This window comes from Gossypium raimondii, chromosome 11 (genome assembly GCF_025698545.1).
Source record: "Gossypium raimondii isolate GPD5lz chromosome 11, ASM2569854v1, whole genome shotgun sequence".
NCBI lineage: Eukaryota > Viridiplantae > Streptophyta > Magnoliopsida > Malvales > Malvaceae > Gossypium > Gossypium raimondii.
This window is the reverse complement of record NC_068575.1, coordinates 17,744,032-17,769,498: the sequence shown is the minus strand read 5'-3', so window position 1 is coordinate 17,769,498 and position 25,467 is coordinate 17,744,032. Positions and strand designations below refer to the sequence as shown.

The following is a 25,467-nucleotide window of genomic DNA, read 5'->3' as shown; positions in this document are numbered from 1 at the left end:
TAGTATAAAAAAATATAGTATTATTCCGTCGACAAAAAGTCATACCATTAAGTGTTCCTCAAGGTTTTAACCTGATGATTATATGTTGTGGCATTGAGTCCGAGTGTTCAGTGGAGGAATGGGCATAGACAAGACTACACCAATGGTTGAGATGAGACCAAGTTCGAGTCTATGTTCGATGCGCGTTGAATGAATCATAACCATAGGCCTTAATGGCCCAAGATGGACTTGAGATTGAAATGTCAACTCGATGCAACAAGGTTACTAAAAGTGTGACTCATGTCGATGAAGGCATCGTCATATTAGGTGGGGGAGTGTCATGGTCTGCAATTTTCTATGCTAGTTATCAAGGTTGAGCTTTCCCCAAATGGTCTTGAGTGAAATTAAAGTAAAATAACTTGGAAGTTGGAATTTGTCAGATACCCTGCAATCTTAGGGAGATGTTGTGATGCAAATTGGGTAACTGATAAAGTTAGCTTTACAAGTGGGTATGTTTTTACTTTGGGTAGAGCAACTATTTCTTGGAAGTTTGCTAAACACATGTATTGCTCGCTCCACGATGGAATCAAAATTTATAACTCTTGACTGAGTCAGGCAAGAGGCCAAGTGGCTTAGGAATATACTTGCAAAGATTTCTTTATGGGAGAATGGAGTATTTGCTTTCGAGTACGTGAGGTCTAAAAGGAACCTAGCTAATCCACTAACTAAAGGGTTAAGTAGGAAAATAGTTCTTGATTCGTTGAGGGGGATAGGTCTTAAAGCTTAGTGGTTGAGGAATTCATGATGGATACCCAACTTAGTTCTCTAAGTTTAATGTGATCAAAAGAAACCATGGAAATACTCATAGTGTACATTCTACCTATCCTTATGGTGAATGATGTACATGCATAAGGTTGAGTTCTCACTCTTAATGAATTCATATCCCAAGATTTGGGTGGTCCTATTAAGACGAACTTGATGAATTCATTGACATGTAAGGTTGAGTTTATTACTCTTAATGAGTTCATATCTCAGTGTTTGGGTGGTCCTATTGAGACAAACTTGATGAATTCACCAAATTTAATTTTAAGAGAATGAGCTTAATAGATGCTCTTAATGATTTCATAGTCCTGATTCGGGTGGTATATATTGAGATAGACTTAATGAAATCACCTACGTAAGTGTGAAGAACTAGCCACCTTCTATGAAAGACATTGAGCAGCCTTTCTAAAGCAATTACCAACATCCTAAGGTGTATTGGCTAAAACTTGTTGATCTATCGCGGAACATCAATTGGATCTAAGATTAGTCGTGTGTCATGAGTTAAAACGCTATCTTAACAAGTTAAAGATTCGTTCACTTGTTAAAGAGAATAACCACTCATTTCACTACGTACTAGTTCAAATCCACAAGATACTAGTGCTTAAGCGGCTAATTTCGTTGTTCCTCTTCTTACGTTTTACCTTCTTCTTTTTCATATTTACAAAAATTACTTTGCATTAGTGGGGGAATGTTGGTAATGCAAAGAAATTGAAAAAAAAAATTTAACGGTTATGATTTGAAAAAAATTAAAATCTGGCTTTTAAATGGTTATAATTTGATAGAATCAAAATCTGGCTATTGAGATATTTTAGGAAACTAACTCTGAAAATTTATTGTTTTTCCCCTTTAGAAAATAATATAAATAGGAGATCTTTCTCCTTGTTTTTCATAGAACACAATAAGAGAAAAAAAAGCTTTTTTCATCCTTTTGTTCTCTAAATTCTAGTGTTCTACGAAATTACACGAGAGGGAAATTATGTCTAAGAGATTAGATTTTAAGCAGGATCGTCTATGACCCCTCCAATCTTTCTTAGGAATTAAACCTAGTGTGGTTTCACCAGTTTTCTTCCAGTTTATTTTTTATCAGACTTTCGACGAATTGCTTTTGTTTTTTTTATTTCAATTCCTTTCGAGAAAAGCAATACTAATTGTGTTCCACCTTTTTTATTCGAGCGTACGAATATTGAACTACTGTGTTAACCTTGGAGGGCGACGTCCACTACACAATTATACCGATCAAGGTGGATTTGCTTCTAAGGCAGTGGTTCTTTCAGGACACAGTGATTGCTTTATTTATTGACACTAAGTTTGGTTTAATGTTAACATTAACGGTTTTGTTATGCAGTAGTATATTTCAAACACTCTAAACTCCTAATCCAACTAGTAAATTGGTTCGTTAGTATGTTGTTCTCCTCGACCGAACTTGCCTCTTCATTGCATGAATAACCAGAAAGAGTATCGAAACTCTACAAGATAAGTCTCACTTCTTTCTTCCCCCCCTTTTTTTTAATTTTCCCCTTCTAGCCTTTTTTTAGGTACGGTTTGGAGCTTTTGAAAAATGGACCTTTTCTTTTATGATGGGTTGGTACTTGGAATTTTTGAAAAAAGAAATGATGGTCTTAGATAAACCAAGGGTCAAGAATGGAAGATGGTGGTCGGATGATGTTAGATTAAAGAGTGGTTGGGTTAGGCAATTGCTAAACAATAAGGAAATTTTGATTTAAGCTTTGGTGTTAGGTTTGAAGGGTGGTTTCATAAAGGTGAATATAAAGGGTATAGTGGTGGTGGAAGTTTATCTTGAGTGTCAATTTAGTGGTTTGATGATAGAGGTTAAGGATAGTTGTTAAGTAAATTATATAAGAGGACTATTAAAATAGTGGAGGTTGAGGACCTGAAAAGGGAATGGAAGTGTCGTGGAGCAAGAGAAATTATTTTATGGACCTTCCCACCACATCATCCATGCTCCCTTTCAATTATTCAATAACATTTCAACAATTATTTCCATGTCATTAACACATATTTTTGTTAATTTTTACCTTAAACCTCAAAACATGAACCATATACCTTAAACCTTAAACACAAACCTGAACCTTAAACCCTAAACCTTAAACCTTAAACCTCAAATCTCAAACTATAAAATTTAAACCTAAAACCCAAACCTTGAACCCTGAGTTCAAAGTTTAGGGTTTGAGTTTGGGGTTTGAGGCTTGTGTTCATGGTTTGGGTTCAAGTTTGGGTTTAAGGTTCGTGATTTGAGATTTATGGTTTATGGTTTAGATTATGGGTTCTGAGCTTGAATTTAGGGTTTAGTGTTTAAGGTTTAAGGTTTATGGTTTGATGTTTGAGGTTTAAGGTTCATGCTTTGGTGTTCAGGGTTCAAAGTTAAAAAATTACAAAAATTACATGTTAATGACATGGAAAAAAATATTAAAATTGTCATTAAATAATTGGAAAAGGACCATGGATAGTTGTTAAGTAATTTGTCATAAGAGGACTATTAAAATGGTGGAGGTTGAGGACCTAAGAGGGAATGGAAGTGTCGTGGAGCAGGCTAGAAACATTAATTACATGGATTGCACAATTAGCATTCCATTAAAAAGAAAACAAGGGAGTAATCAATTTAATTAACAATGGTGATTAAATTAACAAATTTTTTTTGGATACCAATGAGACTAGTCAAACTAGACTTTCTCATGGGCTAGGCTCGAAGGCGCGCCCGAAAAGTGGGAGGGTTAAGGTAAAAATATAGGCTTGAAAAATGGGTTGGGCAAAAAAAAATGGGCTGGGCCTTGGGTAAGGCTTTTTCAGTCAGGGCCCGACCCAACAGTTTTTTTTACTATTTTTTTGTTATTTTCTTGTTGTTTTTCACCATTTTACTACTATTTCACTATCATGTTGCTACTATTTTATTGTTATTGTATAACTCTTGTTTTATTATTAATTTTGTTACTATTTTAGATGCATTTGATTGTTAAGTTGTATATATCTTATTGTTATTTAAGTATAAATATTTTTTTAAAATTTATTTTCAATTTGTTGGGAAATATTTATTTTAGTGTTTTTGATGTATTATATATTTTTAAAAAGTATATTAAATAACTAATATAAAAAATAATATGGGCAAGGCCGAAGTCTGAACATTTTTATTCGGGCCGACTTTGGACAAAATTTTAGCCCATTTTTCGGGTTGAGCCAAGTTCGGGCCTAACAAACAGGCCTAAAATTTTGATTGAGCCTAACTCGAACTCGACCCAACCTAACCCGTGAGCACCTCTATGTCAAACTAGTAGTTTACTTTTAAAATAGTTTTAGAAATCAAACAAGAGACAACATATATTAGCTTGCCAAACACCTCTAAATATAATAGGGTAAATTATATTAGTAGTCACCCAATTATGTTTTTTCTTTTTATTTTTGGTAACCCAAATATAAAAAATTATAAAATAATCACCTAACTATTAATAAATATCTTATTTAATCATTCAACTATGAAAATTTATAAAATTATCACTTAAATATTTAAACATTTATTTTTTATCACCCAACTATATTAAAATATTTTGATGTTTTCTAGCTGGTGACGTAAAAAAACAAAATTAATAGTTGGATGAGAAAGAATTAATAGTGATTGGGTTAGTTGAGTCACATTTTCTATAGTTTTTCCAATATAATAAAACCCTACTCAATCTTCTCTCCCAAATCTCTTGTCTTTCCCGCCATATTCTGTCTCATCTGATTTTCTTTCCTGTTAGATAAACTGAGATAAGCAAAATTCTATTCAAAGATGTTGTGGGTTGATAAATATCGACCCAAAACCCTAGCTCAAGTCATTGTTCATGAAGACATTGCCCAAAATCTAACAAAACTGGTACTCTTTTTTTTTTTAATTCTTTAACAAACTTTTGTTTAATTCTAAGTGCCCATTTTTTTTCTTAGTTATTGTAATTTCATGTTCTTTTTTTCTTGAATTAAACAGGTTACTGAGCAAGATTGCCCGCATTTACTCTTCTATGGACCATCTGGGTCTGGCAAGAAAACCCTAATCATGGCCCTTCTTAGACAAATATTTGGTCCCAGTGCTGAAAAGGTTCTAATTGTTTTCCCAATTTCATCTTTTTTACCCTTTGATCCGGTTTGGGCTTTTTTATTTTATTTTATAAATGTTTTGTTAAGTGGGAAAGTTTCCAGTACTACGATAAGTTTTTTTTTCAAACAAAATTTTTTGGTCATTCGAACTGATTATTTACTCGTTTAATTTGGGAGCTTGAAATGTTGTGGATTTTGAACTTGGTAATCCCTTTTCCTTCTGAAGTTTTGGGTTGGGTTATTTTCATAGAATTAAGGGATTCTTTTTGGGATAAACATTAAGGGAGGAAGTTTAGTGAGTTGTTTTCCATTGGATTAATTAATGGTTTTTCTTTTGTTGGTTTTCTTCTTATTGAACTTCGAAGAATCATTTTGTTTATTTGGTTGCAGGTGAAAGTGGAGAATAGGAATTGGAAAATTGATGTAAGTTTCAAATGATGATGTAAATTTCATATAAAAATTTCTTGATATATTAAAATGTAATATTCTGCACTATGCGTGTACTTTCTATGGATAAAATTTGCAGTTAAGTTTCCATTGTTAGAATGAGAATTTCAAATGATGGCTTACATATAAGAGCACTGAGGTTGAGTTTTCATGCCCTTGATCTATCAAAGTTATCTTGGATACTTTCTTTTGAACCTTAATGTTTCAGTGGCCGTTATGCATGATTTTACATGTACCGTTTTTTAACTTTGTATGCTACAGTGGAGCTCATGGTTTCATTGAGTATTCATAATCCATTATTAATTGAATCGGTGCCTTTTCTAAACTTCTGCTTTCTAACTCTTCTTTTAATTTTATTTCAGGCTGGAAGTAGAACCATTGATCTTGAGTTGACCACATTAGCAAGCACGAACCATGTGGAGTTGAGTCCAAGTGATGTAGGCTTTCAGGACAGATATATAGTTCAAGAGATTATTAAAGAAATGGCTAAAAATAGACCCATTGACACAAAAGGGAAAAAGGGATTTAAAGGTAATTTTGATATTATTTTGCTTGCAACCTTATAAATCCATGTTAGAAGCATGTTTCTCTGTTCGAATTTGGTTTGTAAATCATATCTCCAAAATGGCATTTCATATGTATATTTAGTATTGAATGTTCTGGATATAACATTCATCTGTCTTGTCCTTTATGTTTATAACATTCATCTGTCTTGTCCTTTATGTTTATAATGTCTAATTGATTTTCTTCTTGATGCTTATTTGAATTTGGTGGGTTTCTTTTCTTTGAAATTTTGAGTAATTGCATAGTTCACTGTTTCATTATGATTTCTTATGAATGTCAGTGCTAGTACTCAATGAAGTTGACAAGCTTTCTAGAGAAGCTCAGCATTCTCTCCGTAGAACAATGGAGAAGTACAGTGCTTCTTGCCGGCTAATTTTGTGCTGTAATAGTTCTTCAAAAGTCACTGAGGCGATTCGATCTCGCTGTCTGAATATCCGAATAAATGCACCTTCAGCAGAACAGGTTAAGGAAGTTCACTACTATTTATTATTAAATACTTGAAAGAATGTATGGATAAATTCCTAGTAACAATACTTCAACTCCTTTTTCACCAACCCTTGTAATGGGCTGTGGCCAAAAGAACTATGATGTATGCATGAATATTATTTTCCATGTAAAATCTTTGTTGTCTTATCAGTGAATTGATTTCATTTATGTAAAATTCCCCTTACCAGATTGTTAAGGTGTTGGAGTTCATTGGAAAGAAAGAAGGGCTGCAAATTCCATCTGGTTTTGCAGCCCGCATTGCTGAAAAGTCAAACCGGAATTTAAGGAGAGCTATATTGTCATTTGAGACTTGCCGTGTTCAACAGTTAGGCTCTTTTCTTTTTATAGATGCTGCTGCCATGCAAATCTATGCTGGAAACTTAGTTCATCTGTGTTTTTATATTATATTTTTTTATTATAGGTATCCTTTTACAAGCAACCAAGCAATTCCGCCAATGGATTGGGAAGAATATATATCAGAAATAGCAACTGACATAATGAAGGAACAGAGTCCTAAAAGGTTCTTGCCTAGCACCTTAAAGTATCTTATTGTTCTGTTAGTAAAATTGCTAACAGTTATATAATTCTTTTCAATAGCTATCTGGTAATGAGCTAATTGCGTAATGCATGTCGTTAGCTGCCAAAGTTACAATGGGAAAGATGTCTAGGATTGATAGACTAGAAAGTAAATTTGGACATAAAATGTCCTTTGTGGTATCTATTTGGTTGCGGACTTTCTTTTAAACTTTTTTTCTGTGTTCTTTAGGCTGTTTCAGGTTAGAGGCAAGGTGTATGAATTGCTCATCAATTGCATCCCTCCAGAGATTGTCTTGAAGGTAAATATAATGCGATGCTATGTTGTGGTCTGTTATCTTTCTCCAACTAAAGTTTGTTTTCCTTGTTGTCTCAGAGGCTCCTCCATGAACTATTGAAGAAATTGGATGCAGAGCTAAAGCATGAGGTTTGCCATTGGGCTGCATATTATGTAAGTTGAATAATCTTTCCTATCTTGTATGCCTCTGTAATGTTTGGCTATGCTGAGTTGGCAATGTGTTTTAACTTTCGGACCAACATTAGATATCTGTTTTCTTTTGGTTAATTATGACTGATTATCCTGTGCTTCATGGAAAATAATTGTAAGCATGTTAATCTCAATTCTCAGCTCTGTTCTTGGGACTTAAAACAATGCAATCTTCTCACAATGTGGTTGTTTCAGTGAAACCCCAAATGAAGGGGAGAAAATGATGAATGCATGGATTGTTCAAACAGTCATACTATCATTTAATACCTTTTATTTAACAAAAAATTGGAGAGACATTTAAAAAAGCATGCAATTTGCTTGCACAAGGCATAGTCCGCCAGGATTTCTGATTCCCCACTGGTTTGAATGGGTTACGCATTTGACGTAAGAAATTCTCAAATTCTTTGCAAAGAGGGGTTTCAGCATAAAAAGGCTTCTTTGATTTAATTTAAAGACATGATGGCTATCAAAAGTATGGATCACAATCAAGCCGTGAAGTGATTGGTAGAAGATTTCAGTTAAATGTGAAATAAGTGATAATTCTGCAGTCATGTGGTAAATATCAGATTAGTATGGGTGGTCAGGCAAGATGTTTTCAGCGATAGGATTCGAAGCTATGTTTTTACAGAATGTGAAAGTTAGGAGGCATGGCCCTGCTTAGTGTAAAACAATACTACTTAATTTAGCTCTAGTGTACTCAATTGATTTCTTTTAATTTAACAGGAGCATAGGATGCGTCTTGGACAGAAAGCCATCTTTCACATTGAAGGTATGGAAAATTTCCATTGGGCATACAAATCATTTCAATTGCATAGCACATAGCGGTTCTTTCCTTTGTAACATAATTGCATGACAATGTGCTTTGCTATGCAGTTTTGGCTATAATCAATTTCATGAATGTTGTGTTGTTTCTGATAATTTTGTAGCATTTGTTGCCAAATTCATGAGCATTTACAAGGCTTTCCTGATTGCAACATTTGGCTGAAGAAGGCTTGGTTTTGTTATAGAGTTCCGGTAGCGAAGGAGATAATTTCTTTGTTTGTAGGCCTTGTGTTACCTTTTCTTGTAATGTAATGGCTAGTAAGCAAGACCCTTTTTAAATTTGCCCTTTTAGCCACTCTTCTTTACTAGCATAACTGCATTTGGTGTTTAGCGTTCGCTGTTTGCTTCTTTCTTCTAGTTTACGTTTTCAATTCATGTCCAGGTTTATTAATTAAATTATGTTTCGGGTTTTTCATGGACTTAATTTGATAGATAATGAAATTGATTTCAGTTTTGAGGTTCAAGGACTAAGTTGCAAGATCAAGAAATTTTCGAATGAGAGAAAGTTATATACAAGTACTGTATCAATTCACAAAATTATATACTATGAAGTTTATTATTCGATTCATAGCACTGATTAGGGTAGGGAAACTATTGGTTATTTTATTAATTTCATTTTGGAATTATGGTTATAAAAAAATTGATCTATTTTATCATATTAAATTAATGATATTTATAAAACCATTTTATTATTTAACTACATGTTCTTTATAGAAGTTGATGGGACCAAAATTATTGTTCTAAAATTATAGACATGTGTCATATATGATGTGATTTTAAATTTTTTTAAAATTTACTTTTAAAAATTAAAAACTATATAATTAAAAAGCTAAAATTCCAAAGTTTTCAGAAATTCGAAAAAAAATCCTAAATGGTTCTAAAACAATTTTTAAAAATCACAAGATTGATAAAAAAATTATGTAAAATTTCCTGAAATATAAAATATAAATAAAACCCCAAAAGTTAATCAAATATATATATATACACACATATATATACCATTGTTAAGACTTTTATACCATAGTTAAGACTTTATAATTTGACAATAACAGGAAAATGACAAACCCAACAAAATCGCTGGTTTTGTTAGAACCCCACCAGTTAAGGCACTATCATTTATTTCAATCAAATGAAAATTAAATTTATGATAATTGTTTAAGTTACATTACAATTTTTTTTTCGATTGAAGTGTAGTTTAATTAATATCAATATTATTATCAATATAGAAGGACGTAAATTGGAGCGCATTCAAGATGCCTTTAAATTTCAACGCACCTTCAGAATGTTGAAATATAACTCCTTTTTACCCTATTTTATAAATTAAACACACCGGAGTATGTTTATAATATTTGTTTGGATAGCATCACCAATGAGTAGGGACGAAGGTAGAAATTTATTTTAGGGGGTCGAAATTAAATTTTAATTTTTGTGATAGTAAAAATGTAATTTCACCATTTGAATAGTCTATATCTTTATAATTTTTGAAGGATTAAATCAAATTTTTATCATTTTTAGGGGGCAAAGTGTAATTTTACATTTACTAATTTAAAATTTTAAAAAATTTAAAAAGTCTAAATAAAAAATTTTCTATTTTAAAGGGGCCAGTGCCCCTACCAGCCCCTGGCTACGCCCCTACCAGTGAGATTATTTCTTAATGAACCCTTAATTTTTAACTGGAGGGGGAAGGGTCCAATTATCAAACCTCACCTCCAATGAATAATGAAATTATTCTTTTATCCTTTATCAATAATTTTAATTAATATTTAAAATATGATTTTAATTACTTTTTAGTTCTTATTTCAAAAATATTTTTATTTTTATTTTATTATTTATTATAAATATATTTTAATTATTTATTTATTATTTTTAATCTAATATTTTAAATAGTCATTTTTATTCTCACATCATTACTAAAACTACGTTTGAATTCAAATACACATCCACCCACCATTATTTCTAATCTCACTACTACAATATTCAATCATCAACATTCAAACAAATTCTTTTAAATACCCAATTAAATAATTTTTTTCTAACTTTGTTTCTCTATTAGATTAGATACTAGCCAAATTTATCATGTGAACCAACTTCTTTAAATATAGGTTTAATATGCGTTATTCGGATAAATTAAATAACTAATAAAATTTATAATTTTCGTTTTTTCTAAATGAATTTAATACAATTTTCAATTAGCTTGCTAGTTAAATATCAACCTTTTAAATATAATTTAAAACTAAAGTAATAAATTTGAATCTAAAGAAATAAAAACAATTAATTGAATGATTTTTTTTCAATTTTTCTTGATTAGGCCATATTTAGGGTGAAGTTAAAAATTTTTAGAGGCAAAATTAAATTATAAATTTATTGTTAGTCTAAGCGGTATTATGTGTTCAGATCATTATATAAGAAGATAATTTATATTAGTAGACAAACCTAAACATGTCGTTAGTCTAATCAGAAATGAACAAACCAATTGAAAGACTAATATAATGTGTATGAAGTCCAATTAGATAGATGTCTTGTTTTGGGCATTAGAGCGGATGACTCTCAGAAGATAGAGGCATAGATGTGACTGTCTGGATTGACAGTACATCATACTAGACCCAAGAAGAATAAATCATAAATCCGTTTATGGATTTATTCACTTGTGATGTCTAAAGTGTGACATACCTTAATCCTGAGTAGATGATGGACTATATCTGCGTAACTCATATAGTTTGATGTAAGTAAAAGCTTGAGTTCAAATAGATAAGGAACTAAAAGTTAGTGCGTTAGGTATACGACTTTTGCAGTTTGTAGTATCATTCACAATAGTGGAATTCATAGACCAAGATACGGGTAGATGATATACTCTCATATGTATTACATGATAAATGAAGAGTAAATATGGTCATGGGTCATTCATCTTTGTGATGAATGACTTGATTACTATTTGATAGTAATTGACTTTTCATGAAGGAAGATGTAATAGTTACCGTGAGATAAAATGAGATCATATTTAGAGAGCGGATTTATCCTAAAGAGATTAAGGATATTCTATGAAGCTAACACACTTATGACATGATCATTGAACAAACATTGATTGAGTTGCTTTCATAATGGTATGTCATTAAGGAGAGCTTAGTCACGATACTATAGTGGTTTGAATTCATGACTAAATTAGTTTATGATTAATATGAGAAAGTTGAAACTTAATTATAAATCATTTGAGCCCAAATAACATATGTCCAATCAGTCCTTCCGCTAGCTAGTTGAAACCAGAAATGAATTTCATGTTAAATCAAATGAACAAAAATGGATAGAAATGGTAGAATTAAAGAAATGGGAAATATTTAGAAATGAATGTGGTTTTCTCTAAATGGAAATGATATGAAAGTTTATTTATTACTTTTAAATTATTAATTAATTAACTAATTAAAGTTCGAAAATGGAATTAAATTAATTGATCATTGTAATTTCATTGAATGTAAAAATATTAAATATATTTTCTCATAAATTCTTTTACGATAAAGTTTTCATGATTTTAACAGAATTAGAATCGGGTTGAGAAAATTATTTAATTAGAAATTTAATTTATTTATTTAAATTAATTTATGATGTTTATTTTGGGAAATAGAAAAACATGTAATGGGTTGGAATGAATTATAAAATACTGGGTTAAAAGTTTAAGAAGTATTATAATTGGACCAATACGGGAGAGGCCAAAAAGCCTATCATGTTGATACATGGGACAACAAACCCTAGTTTATTTAATTAGGGTTGTCACCCCTCCCTAATCCTAGTTAGACTATGATTTACTTTTTCTATTGAAATAGATTTCTACTAATTCGACAATGTTTCACTTTTTCTCTTAATCTCTTTACAAATAGATGACGTTGGTAGGCTAAATAAAAAACTTTGAGATATTATTATTTTTCCCGAAAATAGTGAGAATTTATTTTCCAAGTATAAATTCTATTTTCTGGAATAACAATTCTACCGGTTTCTATTAAAGAGAGATTTTTTTCCCATTGAAAGCAAAATAAATATTTTTTGGTTTTATGTTTGATTCACATTCGTTTGAGCCCACACTTGAAGCAATTTGTGGTACGAAAATAGCAGAAAAGATCGTTTGGTTGAAAATAAGGAAAGACAAGGATCCGTCTAGCCGAACACACAAGTGCGATTTTGGTAAACAGTTTATTGCTATAAATATAATAAACTGGCTAGGTTTTCAAAATTTTAATTTTTTGTTGTGCAATAAAACCATTTTCTAACCATATTTTTTCCAACTATTTCTTCATATTCGATACCTTCTTTCTGACTATGTCATTTTGCTATAAGTTTGACTTTATAAGTTTCCACTTTTCCATCTGCATTTTTTTTACTTATTGTAAACCACTTACACCTTATGGATTTTATCCCTTCCGATAAGTCTACAAGTTCCCACACTGAATTGGACTTTATAGAATCCATCTAAGCTTTCATAGCTATTTCCTAGAGTATGGAATTAACACTTTGCATCATTTCATCAAATGTGAGTGGATCAATCTTTCTGTTCGACAAACTCGGTGTTTCAAGCACTTCTGTCATATTGGAAGAACTTATGCCTACGAGAGACTATCCCACTGCGACAAAGCTCCCTATGTTTCTAATCATTTACAAGTCTACTATTAGGAGTTGGCTCCAGAACTATTACTGTAGGGTTTTGTATATTTCCTGAAAGTTCCTTGAGTACTTATTTACTTTAAGGTTTAAAGTCTTTCATGTAACTCTTCTCAATGAAGGTAGCATGAGTTGACACTATAATTATTTTCTCTTTCGGGTTATAAAACAAACCACCGTTTATTCCTTTAGGATATCCCACAAACATGCACAATTTTGTCCATGAATCCAACTTTCTTGCATCTTTATCCAATATATGGGTTGGGCATTCACAAATCCTAAAATGATTTAAGCTTGACTTCTTGTTGTACCACAATTTGTATGCAGTTTTAGGTGCAATCTTATTTGGTACATCATTCAGAATGTCATAAGTTGTTTGTAAAGCATATCCCCAAAAGGATATTGACAATTATGAATAACTTAACATTGATTGAACCATGTCTAATAAGGTTCGATTCATTCTCTCTATCACATTATTCTGTTGTGGAGTTCTCGGCGCAGTTAATTGGGATAATATATCATTCTTTACAAGGTATCTTAAGAACTCATCCAATAAGCATTTCCCAATTTGACCAGATCAAAGTGTCTTTATGAGTAAACTTAATTGTTTCTCCACTTTTACATGAAACTTTTTGAATTTATCAAAATGTTTCACTTTTGTGATGCATTAGGTACACATACTAATATCTAGAATAATCATCTATAAAAGTTACATAATAATCGTAACCACCTCGTACACTAACATTCATGGGGTCACATACATCATTGTTCACAAGTTCTAAGGATTTAACTGTAACACCCTCCACCTGACCCAATTAACTGGATCCAAATATCGGATGTTACAACACATAAACACTTAGCAAAAATTTTACAACCGATGTATAACCATTTTAAAACATACTTTTTATTATTTTATTACCTATCTTTAGAAGAAAAGACTAAATAAATAAAATATTTAAGAATACATTAGATTTTGAAAAACAACATAAGACATTACAACTTAAAACTTTGCTAAAGATAGACTCTTCATGGTGTAATATATTAACCACCATACTCCTACAGTACTTTCTGTATGCATAATGACGTAACTCATACTGCTACCTTAGAAAAATTCTAGCTTGGCCTCTCCTAGCATACCCAAAGCGAAACCTGCAACATAAACAAACATTTGTAAGTTCAAACAAACTTAGCGAGTTTTAACCCAGATTACATTGAAGCATTTGTTGTTGAATTCTTTGTTTGAAGATTATAGATTTCCTTTCTATCTTTGGCAGATATTTTTCTAATATCAGGTGTATACATATATGCCAACTTCCATACTTGACCAACCTACACACAGTCCACTAATTAGGCAGATTTCAGATTACAACACTTGATGCAAATCACATATTCTTCTTGGAAAATATTTACACTCTTTAGAAAGATATTTATACCAAACCCACCTTCGGCGGATTCTCACCTAGACGGATGTTGAATATTTTCCCCAGGATCGGGAACGTATAAATACTACTCTTGGCGACTTATACTAGCTGATCTTTTAAGATGAACATTGTACAAATCCTACTTTTGACGGATTCTCATACTGAACTTGGCAACTCTTAGGCTACTGGTCAAATCATGACTTAAATTGATCCATATTATAAGTTAATCTGATGGATGAACATTCTAAGTCATCTGCGGAATCCCAAACAAACATGTAACACCTCTAACCCGAATCCGTCGCCAGAATAGGGTTACAAAGTATTACCAAAATTTACAAATCAAACAGACAGAAAATGTAAACATTTCATATCATATATCATTCATGTCAAGAACCAATCAAAATCATACATATTGTCCCTTATATGAGCCCTCGAGGCTCAAATTACGCATCAAAAAAAATCGGGACTAAATCAAAAACTTAAAAAAAATTTCAAAAACATTTAATATTTTCAACACTGCAAGGGTCACACGCCCGTGTGGTCAGGCCGTGTGGCTCACAAGGTCAAGGGACACACCCGTGTTTCAGCCCATGTCCAAAATTATGGTTTTACTGATTTGGATCACACGGCTGAGCCATACGCCCGTGTGCTTGGCCTTGTAAGCATACTGACTTGTAATATTAAGGTGCATGGGTCACACGGTCAAGCCACACACTCGTGTGCTAGGCCGTCTGAAAAATTTAATCATACTGGCTTATGAAAATTGAAAGATACAGGGGACACACGGCCATGTCACCTGGCCGTGTGTCACACACGGTTGAGACACACGTCTGTGTCTTTGCCCGTGTGGACGAAAATAGACCATTTTACAAGCCATATTTCTCACCCAAATTTTGTGTTAACCTACAATCAACTTTGTGCATATCTAAAAACCATAATTAGACATAAAAAACAAGTCAAAATCAAGCTTTAAACATATAATATTGTCACTTACAATCAATATGCTTTTAGGCACCTCGGATATCAGATTATAACAGGTATATTCATATTTTCAATATATTCATATGTATAACTAACTTATATGCATATTTGTACCTAAAGTTTACCAATCTAATTTGCATTATTTCTAACCAAGTCATTTACCTACCAAAACTTACCATTTGATGCCCAAAATGTAATTTTAATACTAATATATTTAGTTATATATACCTTACATATCATGGTACCGATTCATGATCAATTCATTGCATCCCAAAACACATGTATATAAATGCACTTTTATCTAACATTTTAGCTTTCACCATAACCATAAATCAAACCACACATCAAACATTTAAGACAAATATTCACCAAACCAATATGTGCCAAAACACAAGCCAAATAAATGGCTAATATTAACAAAACTCATATAGGCCAACATTAACCAAAATACCTATACATGCCATTATAACCAAATCAAAACATTTAAAAGTACCGATAGAATCGATAGATAGTGTGAGATAACTCCGACAAAATTTCAACCCGGTCGAGCTTCCGATAATCTGAAAAGTAATGGAAAATAACTACGTAAGCAATGAATGCTTAGTAAGCTCGTATAAACTTTAATCATATTAATTCATTTCAAATATGAAATCTATACGTATCAAGAATAACCCAATATTGATACCATAATACTCATGAAGCTATATTCATCAATTCACAAGGTGAATAAATCCATAGTATCACATATACATATTATCCTAAGCTTAGTAGGATTTTATATAACTTTATCTCTTCCAAATTTCTTTATTTTCATTTGCAATTCTTTACTTTCCACACTTATTCCATATGCATAACACACAAGTCATAAACATATCATTCAACCATGGTCACAAGCTAGTGCATTTAACCAAAGCCTTTTTCGAATTGATTACATGATAAGTCATTTCATAAGAAATTTCATAATTTAAATCTTACCACTTTTTCATGAGCACCAGCATATTCTCACTTAAATACTTACCAATTCAATGCATCTTATAAATAATCATATTACCATTCAACCAATAGCTTGGCACTTGCCTAAGCATCAAGCAACAACACTAGTTAACGTACTTGCACATATTACATATAAATTAAATATTGATAAACTTATTTTCTCGACATGTCACACTTGAGTTTATTACTCGTCTCAACATACATAATTTCCTTGTATCAACGTATCAAAGATAGTCACATATTTACATGTCATGATGCATATCGTTCTCTTGTCATTTCTTCATAAACATAAATCATTCATTTCATTATATCAATATTTCTTGTATCATAGTTTTCATGAATTTCGTGTATATTTAGTCCAGGACAGTTCATAATCATGAATATACATAATTATTAGGCAAGTTTCACATACATGTATTTTCCATGTCATATTTCAATATATCAAAAAACTATCATTTCCATGTATTTCAAGTATATACCGGTAATAGTTCATTTCGAACTCATGTTATATCATATCATAACTTTACCCGTTGAATCATTTAAAACATCGATGGATACAAAGGTAGTACACATGAAGTGTACGAATCTAAAATCCGTTAATTCATATTCGGGGATACTCATTAGAGCAAATAATCAGAAAGCACTCTCTTGAGCCATATAACAGGAAGTTCATGTGAGCCATGTAACATGAAGCTTATTTGGGCTATAACAGGAAACTCATAAAAGTTTAGAATAGAAAGCTCATGTGAGCTTAACGAGTAACTCCGAAGAGCTATTATCAAGAAGCTCTGAATAGCCATATATGAGGAAGTTCAAGCGAGCCATATCGGGAAGCTCATGAAGAGACATATATTGGGATGCTCATAAAGAGCTGTGGTATGTCCACAATATATGCAAGATCAATACCGATCGTATAACAGGATGCTCACCAAGAGCTGCGGTATGTCCGTAACACATACAAGATCTATACTGATCGAGATGCTCATAGGAACCATGTAACAGGAAGCTCGAGAGGGCTTATAACAGGATGCTCTTTCGAGCTATGGTGGCTCCGCAACATATGCAAGACCACAACCAATACGGGAATAATCAAAAGAATTTTATTATTCAAATGAGACTTATTACTTTTGAGGCATTATTGAACAAGTGATCAATTTCATACATAAGAAATTTATACAGCTCACATATACAACATTCAATTAAAATATATTAATATACATAATTTAGTTACACGAACTTACCTGGCTAAATTGCAGAAATACCAAGATTTAGGGGCATTTTGGTAATTTTCTATTTTTCTAGATTTTCCACCCGATCTTGATCTAAATTAATAATTTCATTCAATTTATTAATTTAGACAATAAAATAATTCATTTCCTGCAATTTGGTTATTTTTGAAATTTTACAAAATTACCCCTAAAGTTTTACTTTTATGTAATTTAGTCCCTGAGCCAAAAACATGCAAACTAGCCAGTTTTAATGTGAACTCATGCTAGCTGAATATTCATATATATTTTCCTCCTCCTCCTCTCCATTCCACATCCTTAATGTATATAACATGCTTATATGTAACATTATCTATAATTCTACTATTACTTATATGTTCATGTCAAAGCTATCCACTTGAGTCATAGTCACTAAATTATTTATATCTTGAGCTACAAAATTCTAAATTAAGATATGCTTGATTTTTTTGAAACTAGACTCAAATATATTTCTACCATAAAAATTTTAGAATTTATAATTTAGACAATAAGTACAGTAAAATCTTCAATTTTATTCATGTTCTGCTGTTTGACAGCTTCGACCTTTCTTTACTAAAAATTAATTATCTCTTAGTACGGGGTTTGGATGATACCTCCGTTTTTTTTCTTGAAAATAGACTCATTAAGAATTTAAAAATATAAATTTAAACCCCTAATTAACTTTTTAAAATTTTTGATGATTTTCCAGAGTCAGAACATGGGAACACGAAATCAATCTGACCTTGTCTCACAAAAATTCATATATCTCATAATATGAAACTCTTTTGCTTACACCATTTCTTATATGTAAAACTAGACTCAATAGGATTTAATTTAATACTTTAATTAACCTCTAATTCAATTTCTACAATTTTTTGTGAATTTTCAAATTCAAACTACTATTGCTATCCAAAACTGTTTTAGTGCAAAATATTGATAACCAAGTTTATAACACCCTCATTTCCTTTCTCTACAATATTTACATCACTTCCTCTTATTTCCTTCACTAACATATCAAGAACATAGAACCTTATATAAGAAAACTCTACTTTAACATCATTTTCATGCTTTTCAATAATATCAAACTTAAAAATATAATTAAATCTTGATGTTCTTACCTTATTCTATTGATTTCAATCTTTAACTCCACTTCTATTTCTTGAATCTAACTTGATATTCTATCTCCTTACTATTTTACTCTCTTGGTACCTATGGAAATTCTTTTTATTTCTAAGTGAAAATGGTGAATTTTTGGTAAAAGGACCAAATTGTAAAGAAAATTTTTTTCTTCTCTTCTCTTCTCTTCTCACGTTGGTGTATGGAAAGATGAAGATAATTCTTCATCTTTCTTTCCTTATATACTAAATAAAATAATAATAAAATATCTCATTAAAATATTAATTAAATAATATTTATCTAATTAAATAATTATAAAATATCACCAAAATATCTCTAATATCATCATTGCCTTCTAGAATTCTCTCTCTTTCTAATTGACTATTTTACCGTTTATGATCTTTTAAAATTTTATCCTTGAGTCATACTTGTTTGGTAAAATTCAATTTTAGTCTCTCATAATTCTTCATCTAATCGGTTTGGTCCTAATTCATCCATTTTCCTTAGTTTCTAGATCATTCCACCCTTAAAATATATTTTCACTATTAGTCCTTCAACTTTTTCATAATTACACTTTAATCCCTCAAATTTTGAGTATTTACTCTTGGGCCACAAAACTTTTCTTACTTTTACGATTTAGTCCTTTCTTGAATTAATATATCATAATATACTTTCCAAGGTTGACCTAACTCAAAATTTCCCTTTCGTCACTTTATTTCCTTACTTTACTATATCAAGGATAATATCTTTCTTTCTTACTGCAGCAATTTTCGGGGTATTACAAAACATGTTATATATCCTGAGAGAACCGAACTTAGTGAATAACTGAGGCTTTAGATAACCTCTATTCCTGGCATGAAAACTACTCAAATTTGGCAGATACAAGACAATTTAGATAACTTCCTTACATAGCGTATACAAACTTAGATTAGACGAACACTTAGACTACTACTAATTATGAATACGCCAAATTTCTTGTACTAACAGACTACTATGGCGAATTCATCCTTCAGAGATATTGTTGAGAACTCTTTCAGGAAATGCCTTTAGGTCATATTCAAATTTCATCATAAGGCTATTCAAACAAAGATATTTTCAATCTTAACCAGACTCTATCTAGTGAAGAAGTCTCTAAACTTACCCTGATCTCACCACCAAGGCAGTTATCCAAATCTCGCCTTAAGGCGTTACAAAATGTGCCATACAGGCGTCACATAATATGGTACATAGGTTTTGCAGAATATGCCATATAGGCTTTACTGGATACTCTACAAAGAATTTACAAAACATTACGTGTTTATTGTCTTGGCAGACTATCTCAAAGGGTGCCATGAGTTTCTCCCACATGGTCTTGTACATATTTTCATGTCGTGCTCTGCTAGTTTGGTTTACATCTTACCGGAGACAACACCATTAGTTTTTTCGTTGTCATATGATGCCATGGGTCTCTACCACATAGCTTTACACATATTTTCATATCGCGATCTGTCAGTTTAGTTAACAATATACCTACCCTATTGGAAGCATCGCAAATGGTTGTGTTACTTGCTTAACATAGAACACACTTATCTATATTCATTCATACTCCTAAAAATTTCATACTCTTCCATACCTGATTTTAGATACCTGCATACCACACATCATTTTATTCATGTAGTAACTCATATACCTCATTTGTAGACATGCAACAACTTTACGATACTTTACACACACAAACACTTACCAGTTATCCAAAATGAAATTTGTATACAAATTTCCCTTGTAAACTAACATGCAAAAGTCAGGATAAAGACTCACTTAAAACTCACATTTACTGTAGCTCGAAGTTCTAAATCAGATCATCATTTTTGAACCATTAGCAATAACTGTTTAAAAGAACATGGGATTACCATTAAAAGCCCTTTTACAAATAGCTTACCAGTATATCAATTACATACAACCCCTATGCATGGCATCCTAATTACTCCCTATTGTATTTATGCTTCTTAACATCCTTACTTTTTCAAAACCATGACATACAAAGCTATCAAACTTATCAGGAGGTTGAAACATCCACTAATTAACCCAAAAACTTTAGCTTCCAATTTAACTAAGAAGAAAAAGATATTTAGGTTTAAGAGAAAGAACCAGAATGTGGAATAGAAGGAAGAAAAACCATTTGAATGTTTCCTTCTTACCATAGATATACTCAGTTCCTCTTAGTGGATCTTGACAAGTGTCAAATGTATGTAGAAATTGTCTTTTAAATGCCCTACAAGAACCGAAAGAAATATAAAAGATAATATGATGTAGATGTTGTTTGACCAGTCAATCCTATTTAGTTGGCTCTCAACCAATCACGTTACAGAACCCACCTTGCAAAGTATTCGAGCAAACCGGGCATACCATACCTTTGGTGGTAACTCTCATAAGGTGTGTTTTTCGCTTTTCGTATTCTTCCTTCAATTGAAGAATACCTCGAGATGAAATCCTTAGATACTTTCACGAGCGGATACTTAATGTGCCAAACTTTAGTTTGCCAAAAGCTTATAAATTGGCAGCCTATGCTACCATAGTGCGCCAAAATAGGTAACATTCACATCTATTCACCTTCTTCTCAGATCTGTCAAATTTGGGGTGTGACATAACAACCCTCATTCTTTTTGCATTAAAAGATCGCTTAGTAATTTTACTTTCCAAGCAAGATTCATATTGTAGAAGATCAATTTCCTTAAGCAAACTTAACGTGTCATCTTTTTTTTACAAGTCTAGTGATTCTTTCTTGGTTAATATGATCAAGTCTCAAATGCCAAAGGTATATCTTATTAGAGTGAGAAGTCTTAAGTATTTTATTCATTGATTTAATTTCAAATAGTGTGCACATATTGGGCTCCATAAATTAAAAATTATTTAACATCCATCTATTACGAGATAAGAGTACAATTTCTAAAATTGCAATACTATTATTAAAAGTCACATCAAGCCTTTTTAAATAAATATGCAACAAAAATTAAGTTTCTCTTGAAACTAGGTATATAGGAAACGTATTTTAGAATATCTTCTTAAATTTATCAAAATAAATATGTACATCTGCCACTATTTCTACTGCCACACTTGTTCCATCTTTAGCCCGTAACGATACTATCATATCCAAGATATTTCATTTCCTTAAATTCCTATAGAGGAACACACACATGGTTAGTGGCTCCACATTCAATGATCTAGTGGTCTATTGAATCTTCTACTAAACAAATTCTTATCATAAAGATTTCATACATTTGCCCTTAGTGGCTAGGTAATCATTCCATTCTTTGCAGTTGGACTTAAAATGCCCTTTCTTATTGTAGAAGAAACACTTAGACTTAGATAAGTTTTTAGGCTTCTTATTTCTTTTCTTTTCTACTTTAGGTGGCCTAGAGGACTTAGCCTTATTTATTTTAGCATGTTTTCCCTTACCTTTAGAGGGAGAAGCAACTGCTAAGTTTGCTTCTGCTTTTCAAACTAGTTGACTGCCATTATGTTGGAAAAATCCAGCTTGAAAATGGTTTTTTGTCACAACAGAAAATTAAAATTTGAAAATCAAGTCGGTTTGTGATATTTATTGTAATAAAATTTTCTCGACAAGAATATGTGTTTTGTGTGAGACGAATCCTAGACATTCTTGACTTTCAACCGAATGACCATTTCCACTATTCTCCTATCACGAATCACTTCGAGTGTCAGCTCGAACAATTATAAATTAAATATAGAACAAAAAATAATTTTCTTACTTTCAGTAGGAAAATAAAACTCTCTCTCAATAGAATCTGGTTGAATTTTTATTCCTAGAAAATAAAATTCATACTTAGAAATAAATTCTAAATATTTTCGGGCAGAACAACAATATCTAAAATTTGTATATAACTTGTGTATTTTAATCCCTACCAATGCATCTATTTATATAGAGAGAGAAGAACTTTGGTTGAATTAGTAAATATAAATAATATTTTTTATAGAAAAACAAGCTCCTAGTTCTACTAAGGGAGAGGGGCAGCTAATTAATTATACTAGGGTTGTTCCTTCATACACATTATGAGAGGTTTTGGGTGTCTCCTATATTGGATCCAATTATATGTGCTTCCTGAACTTTTAACCCAACACTTTATAATTTAATCCAACCCAATACATGTTTTTCTTTTCTCAAAATAAATATTATTTATTAAATTAATTTAAATTAATTAATTTTCTAACTAAATAATTTTCTCAACCCAAATCTAATTCGTTAAAGTCATAACAACTTTCTCTGTAAAAAATTTATGAGAAAATATATTTAATTTCTATAATCAACAGACTCACAAAGACATATTTATTTTATTTTATTTTGAATTTCAATTATTTAATTAAATAATAATTTAAAACTTAAATTAATTCTCAAGTCATTTTCATGCTTAATAAGAAACCACATTAATATTCGGATGTAACTCATATCTCTAACTTTATTATTTTTATCCATTTCTATTCATTTGATTTGAAGTGCAATTCATTTTTGGTTTCAACGAGCTAGCGAAGGGACTGATTGGACATATGTAATTAAAGCTTAAATGATTTATAATTAAGTTTTAGATATTCACATATTAATTATAAACTTATTCAGTCACGAAATCATTCTACTATAGTGTCGTGATTGAGCCTTCCCTAATTTCATACAGTTACAAAACTACTTAATAAGTGCTAGTCGAATGACATTGTCATAAATGTGTTACCTTTATAGGATATCCTTAATCTCTTTGGGATAAATCTGTTCTCCCATTATGATCTTATTTTATTTCATGGTATCCATTACATATTCATTCATGAAAAATCAATTACTATTAAATAATAATTAAGTTATTTATTACAAAGCCAAACGACTCATGACCTCATTTGCTTTTCATATTTCATGTAATGATTAAGATAGGATATCATTTACCCATTTCCTGGGCTATGAATCCCACTATTTGTGAATGATGCTACATACTATAGAAGTCGTACACCCAACAAACCAGCTTTCGATTCCTTATCTATTTGATAAGCTTTTAGCGGCGTTTTTAGTGGTGTTTGGACCGAAAACGCCGCAAAGGTTATACCACTAGTGGCGCTAATCAAAAAATGCCGCAATAAGAAAAGCAATAACGACGTTTATGAGAAAAACGCCATAAAAGGTAAAGTAGTAGTGACATTTTTCTCATAATCGCTACAAAAGGTAAAGCAATAGCGGCGTTTATGAAAAAACGCCGCTAAAGGTAAAGCAATAGCGACGCTTTGCCCATAAATGCCACAAATGTCCTTTTATTTTTAACGAAACGGCGTTATTTTTTATAGCCTTAGTTTTATCCCCAAATCAATTTATCAAAATCCCTTATTCTTTCCCCAAATAATTTTCCCTTAATCCCTTAGTTTTTCCCCCAACGTCTGTTGCATCGCTGTCGATAATCCTCTGCTGCATCGCCGTCAATAGTCATCTGCTGCATCGCAATGTAAGTTTTTATGTTTTTCATTTTGTTTGTTTTTTAATTTATTTTGTCATGTTTCAAATCCTAGCCCTTTTCTCTTATGTATATACACTTCACCAGAAACATATCTTTTGTATAAACACTTAACCAGAAACAACAACGCAAAAGAGAGAGAGAGAGAGAGAGACAAGCGAGACAAACAACTCCACAATTAGGGAAAAAAAGAAAGAAGAGAAAGCAGTAATCTGGTAATTTTTCATTTCACTCTATATTTTTTTATATCTATTTTTTTTAAATTTCAGATAATGTTCTTAATTTGGTTAAATTTTACGAGTTGGGACTGTAATTTTTAGGGTTTTTAGGTTATTTTTGAAGTATAATTGATTATGAGAAGTTGAAAGCTCTTTTTCTTTTATAATTTTGTTGATTTCTTTTACAGAATCTCAATCATGCTCTTATCTTTGCACTCTTTTTTCTTTTCTTTTCTTCTATCTTTTAGAATTTAAATCTTTTAATTTGTTCATGCATTGGTATATGGCTATTAGATATTGAGGAACGGATTGGTATATGGATTATTTTGCAGTAAACTGTTATAGGAAGAGTTTAGTTTCTGTTTGTTTTATACAATCAATTGAAAAGTATATTGTTTTATACAACCTATTGTTTATTTTATACAATCAATTGAAAAGCCTATTCGTAAGAATGAATTATTGGGTAATTAGCAAAATAAATGCATACCTGCCTGTTTATGCATGGTTTCTGTCATTCTTTTTGTAGAAGAACACAATATATGATTGGCCATGGTTTCTGTTTTTGACAGAAAAGTGTTGAAGTTTAGAACCATACATTAAGCCTTTAAAAAGAGAAAGATTATATACATATACAACATGAATTAATGTAAAAAGAAAAAAAATGGTTGAAGTTGAGTAGGTGTAGACAAATTTCATTCTTTATTCATCTATCTTTCTTGCTCTCTAGTGCCCTTCTGTTTTTTATTATATACATATACATATACAACATGATATTTCTGCCGTTGCCTTATAGTTCAATGGTGATTTGATAACCTTTTTTAGTTTTTTATTTAATTTTTACAGTTGTTTTCATTTAAGAATTGTTCATATTTTAGAGTCGTGAATTGAGCATGAAACCATTGTTCGAGGTTAAAATTTTGTTATTAGTTTTGTGTAAGTTGTGAAATTAGTTCTTATATTTTAATATTATCAATTTTATTTCTTACTCTTTTCGAATTGGTTAATTTTAGTTTTGTGTAGCAGATAAATTTTTAAACTTTTGAATTGGTTAAATTCTATTAATTCTTTTCTAAGTTTGCTAAAACTGAAATTCCTATATGACTCTTATTTTGACTGTTGAATGCCACGTGCTTTGATCTT

The 25,467-nt window shown here is 31.3% G+C and overlaps 1 protein-coding gene across 1 annotated transcript; it reads left to right on the top strand.

Annotated features, from left to right (window-relative positions):
• Nucleotides 1-4,432: 4,432 nt before the first annotated feature.
• LOC105804404 (replication factor C subunit 3) lies at nt 4,433-8,691 on the top strand. The gene is made up of 11 exons (XM_012637003.2): nt 4,433-4,669; nt 4,778-4,888; nt 5,278-5,310; nt 5,697-5,865; nt 6,179-6,360; nt 6,573-6,709; nt 6,806-6,904; nt 7,151-7,220; nt 7,295-7,369; nt 8,129-8,174; nt 8,332-8,691. The coding sequence occupies exons 1-11, from the start codon at nt 4,586-4,588 to the stop codon at nt 8,388-8,390; spliced, it is 1,065 nt and encodes a 354-aa protein (XP_012492457.1). The 5' UTR covers nt 4,433-4,585; the 3' UTR covers nt 8,391-8,691.
• Nucleotides 8,692-25,467: the final 16,776 nt, after the last annotated feature.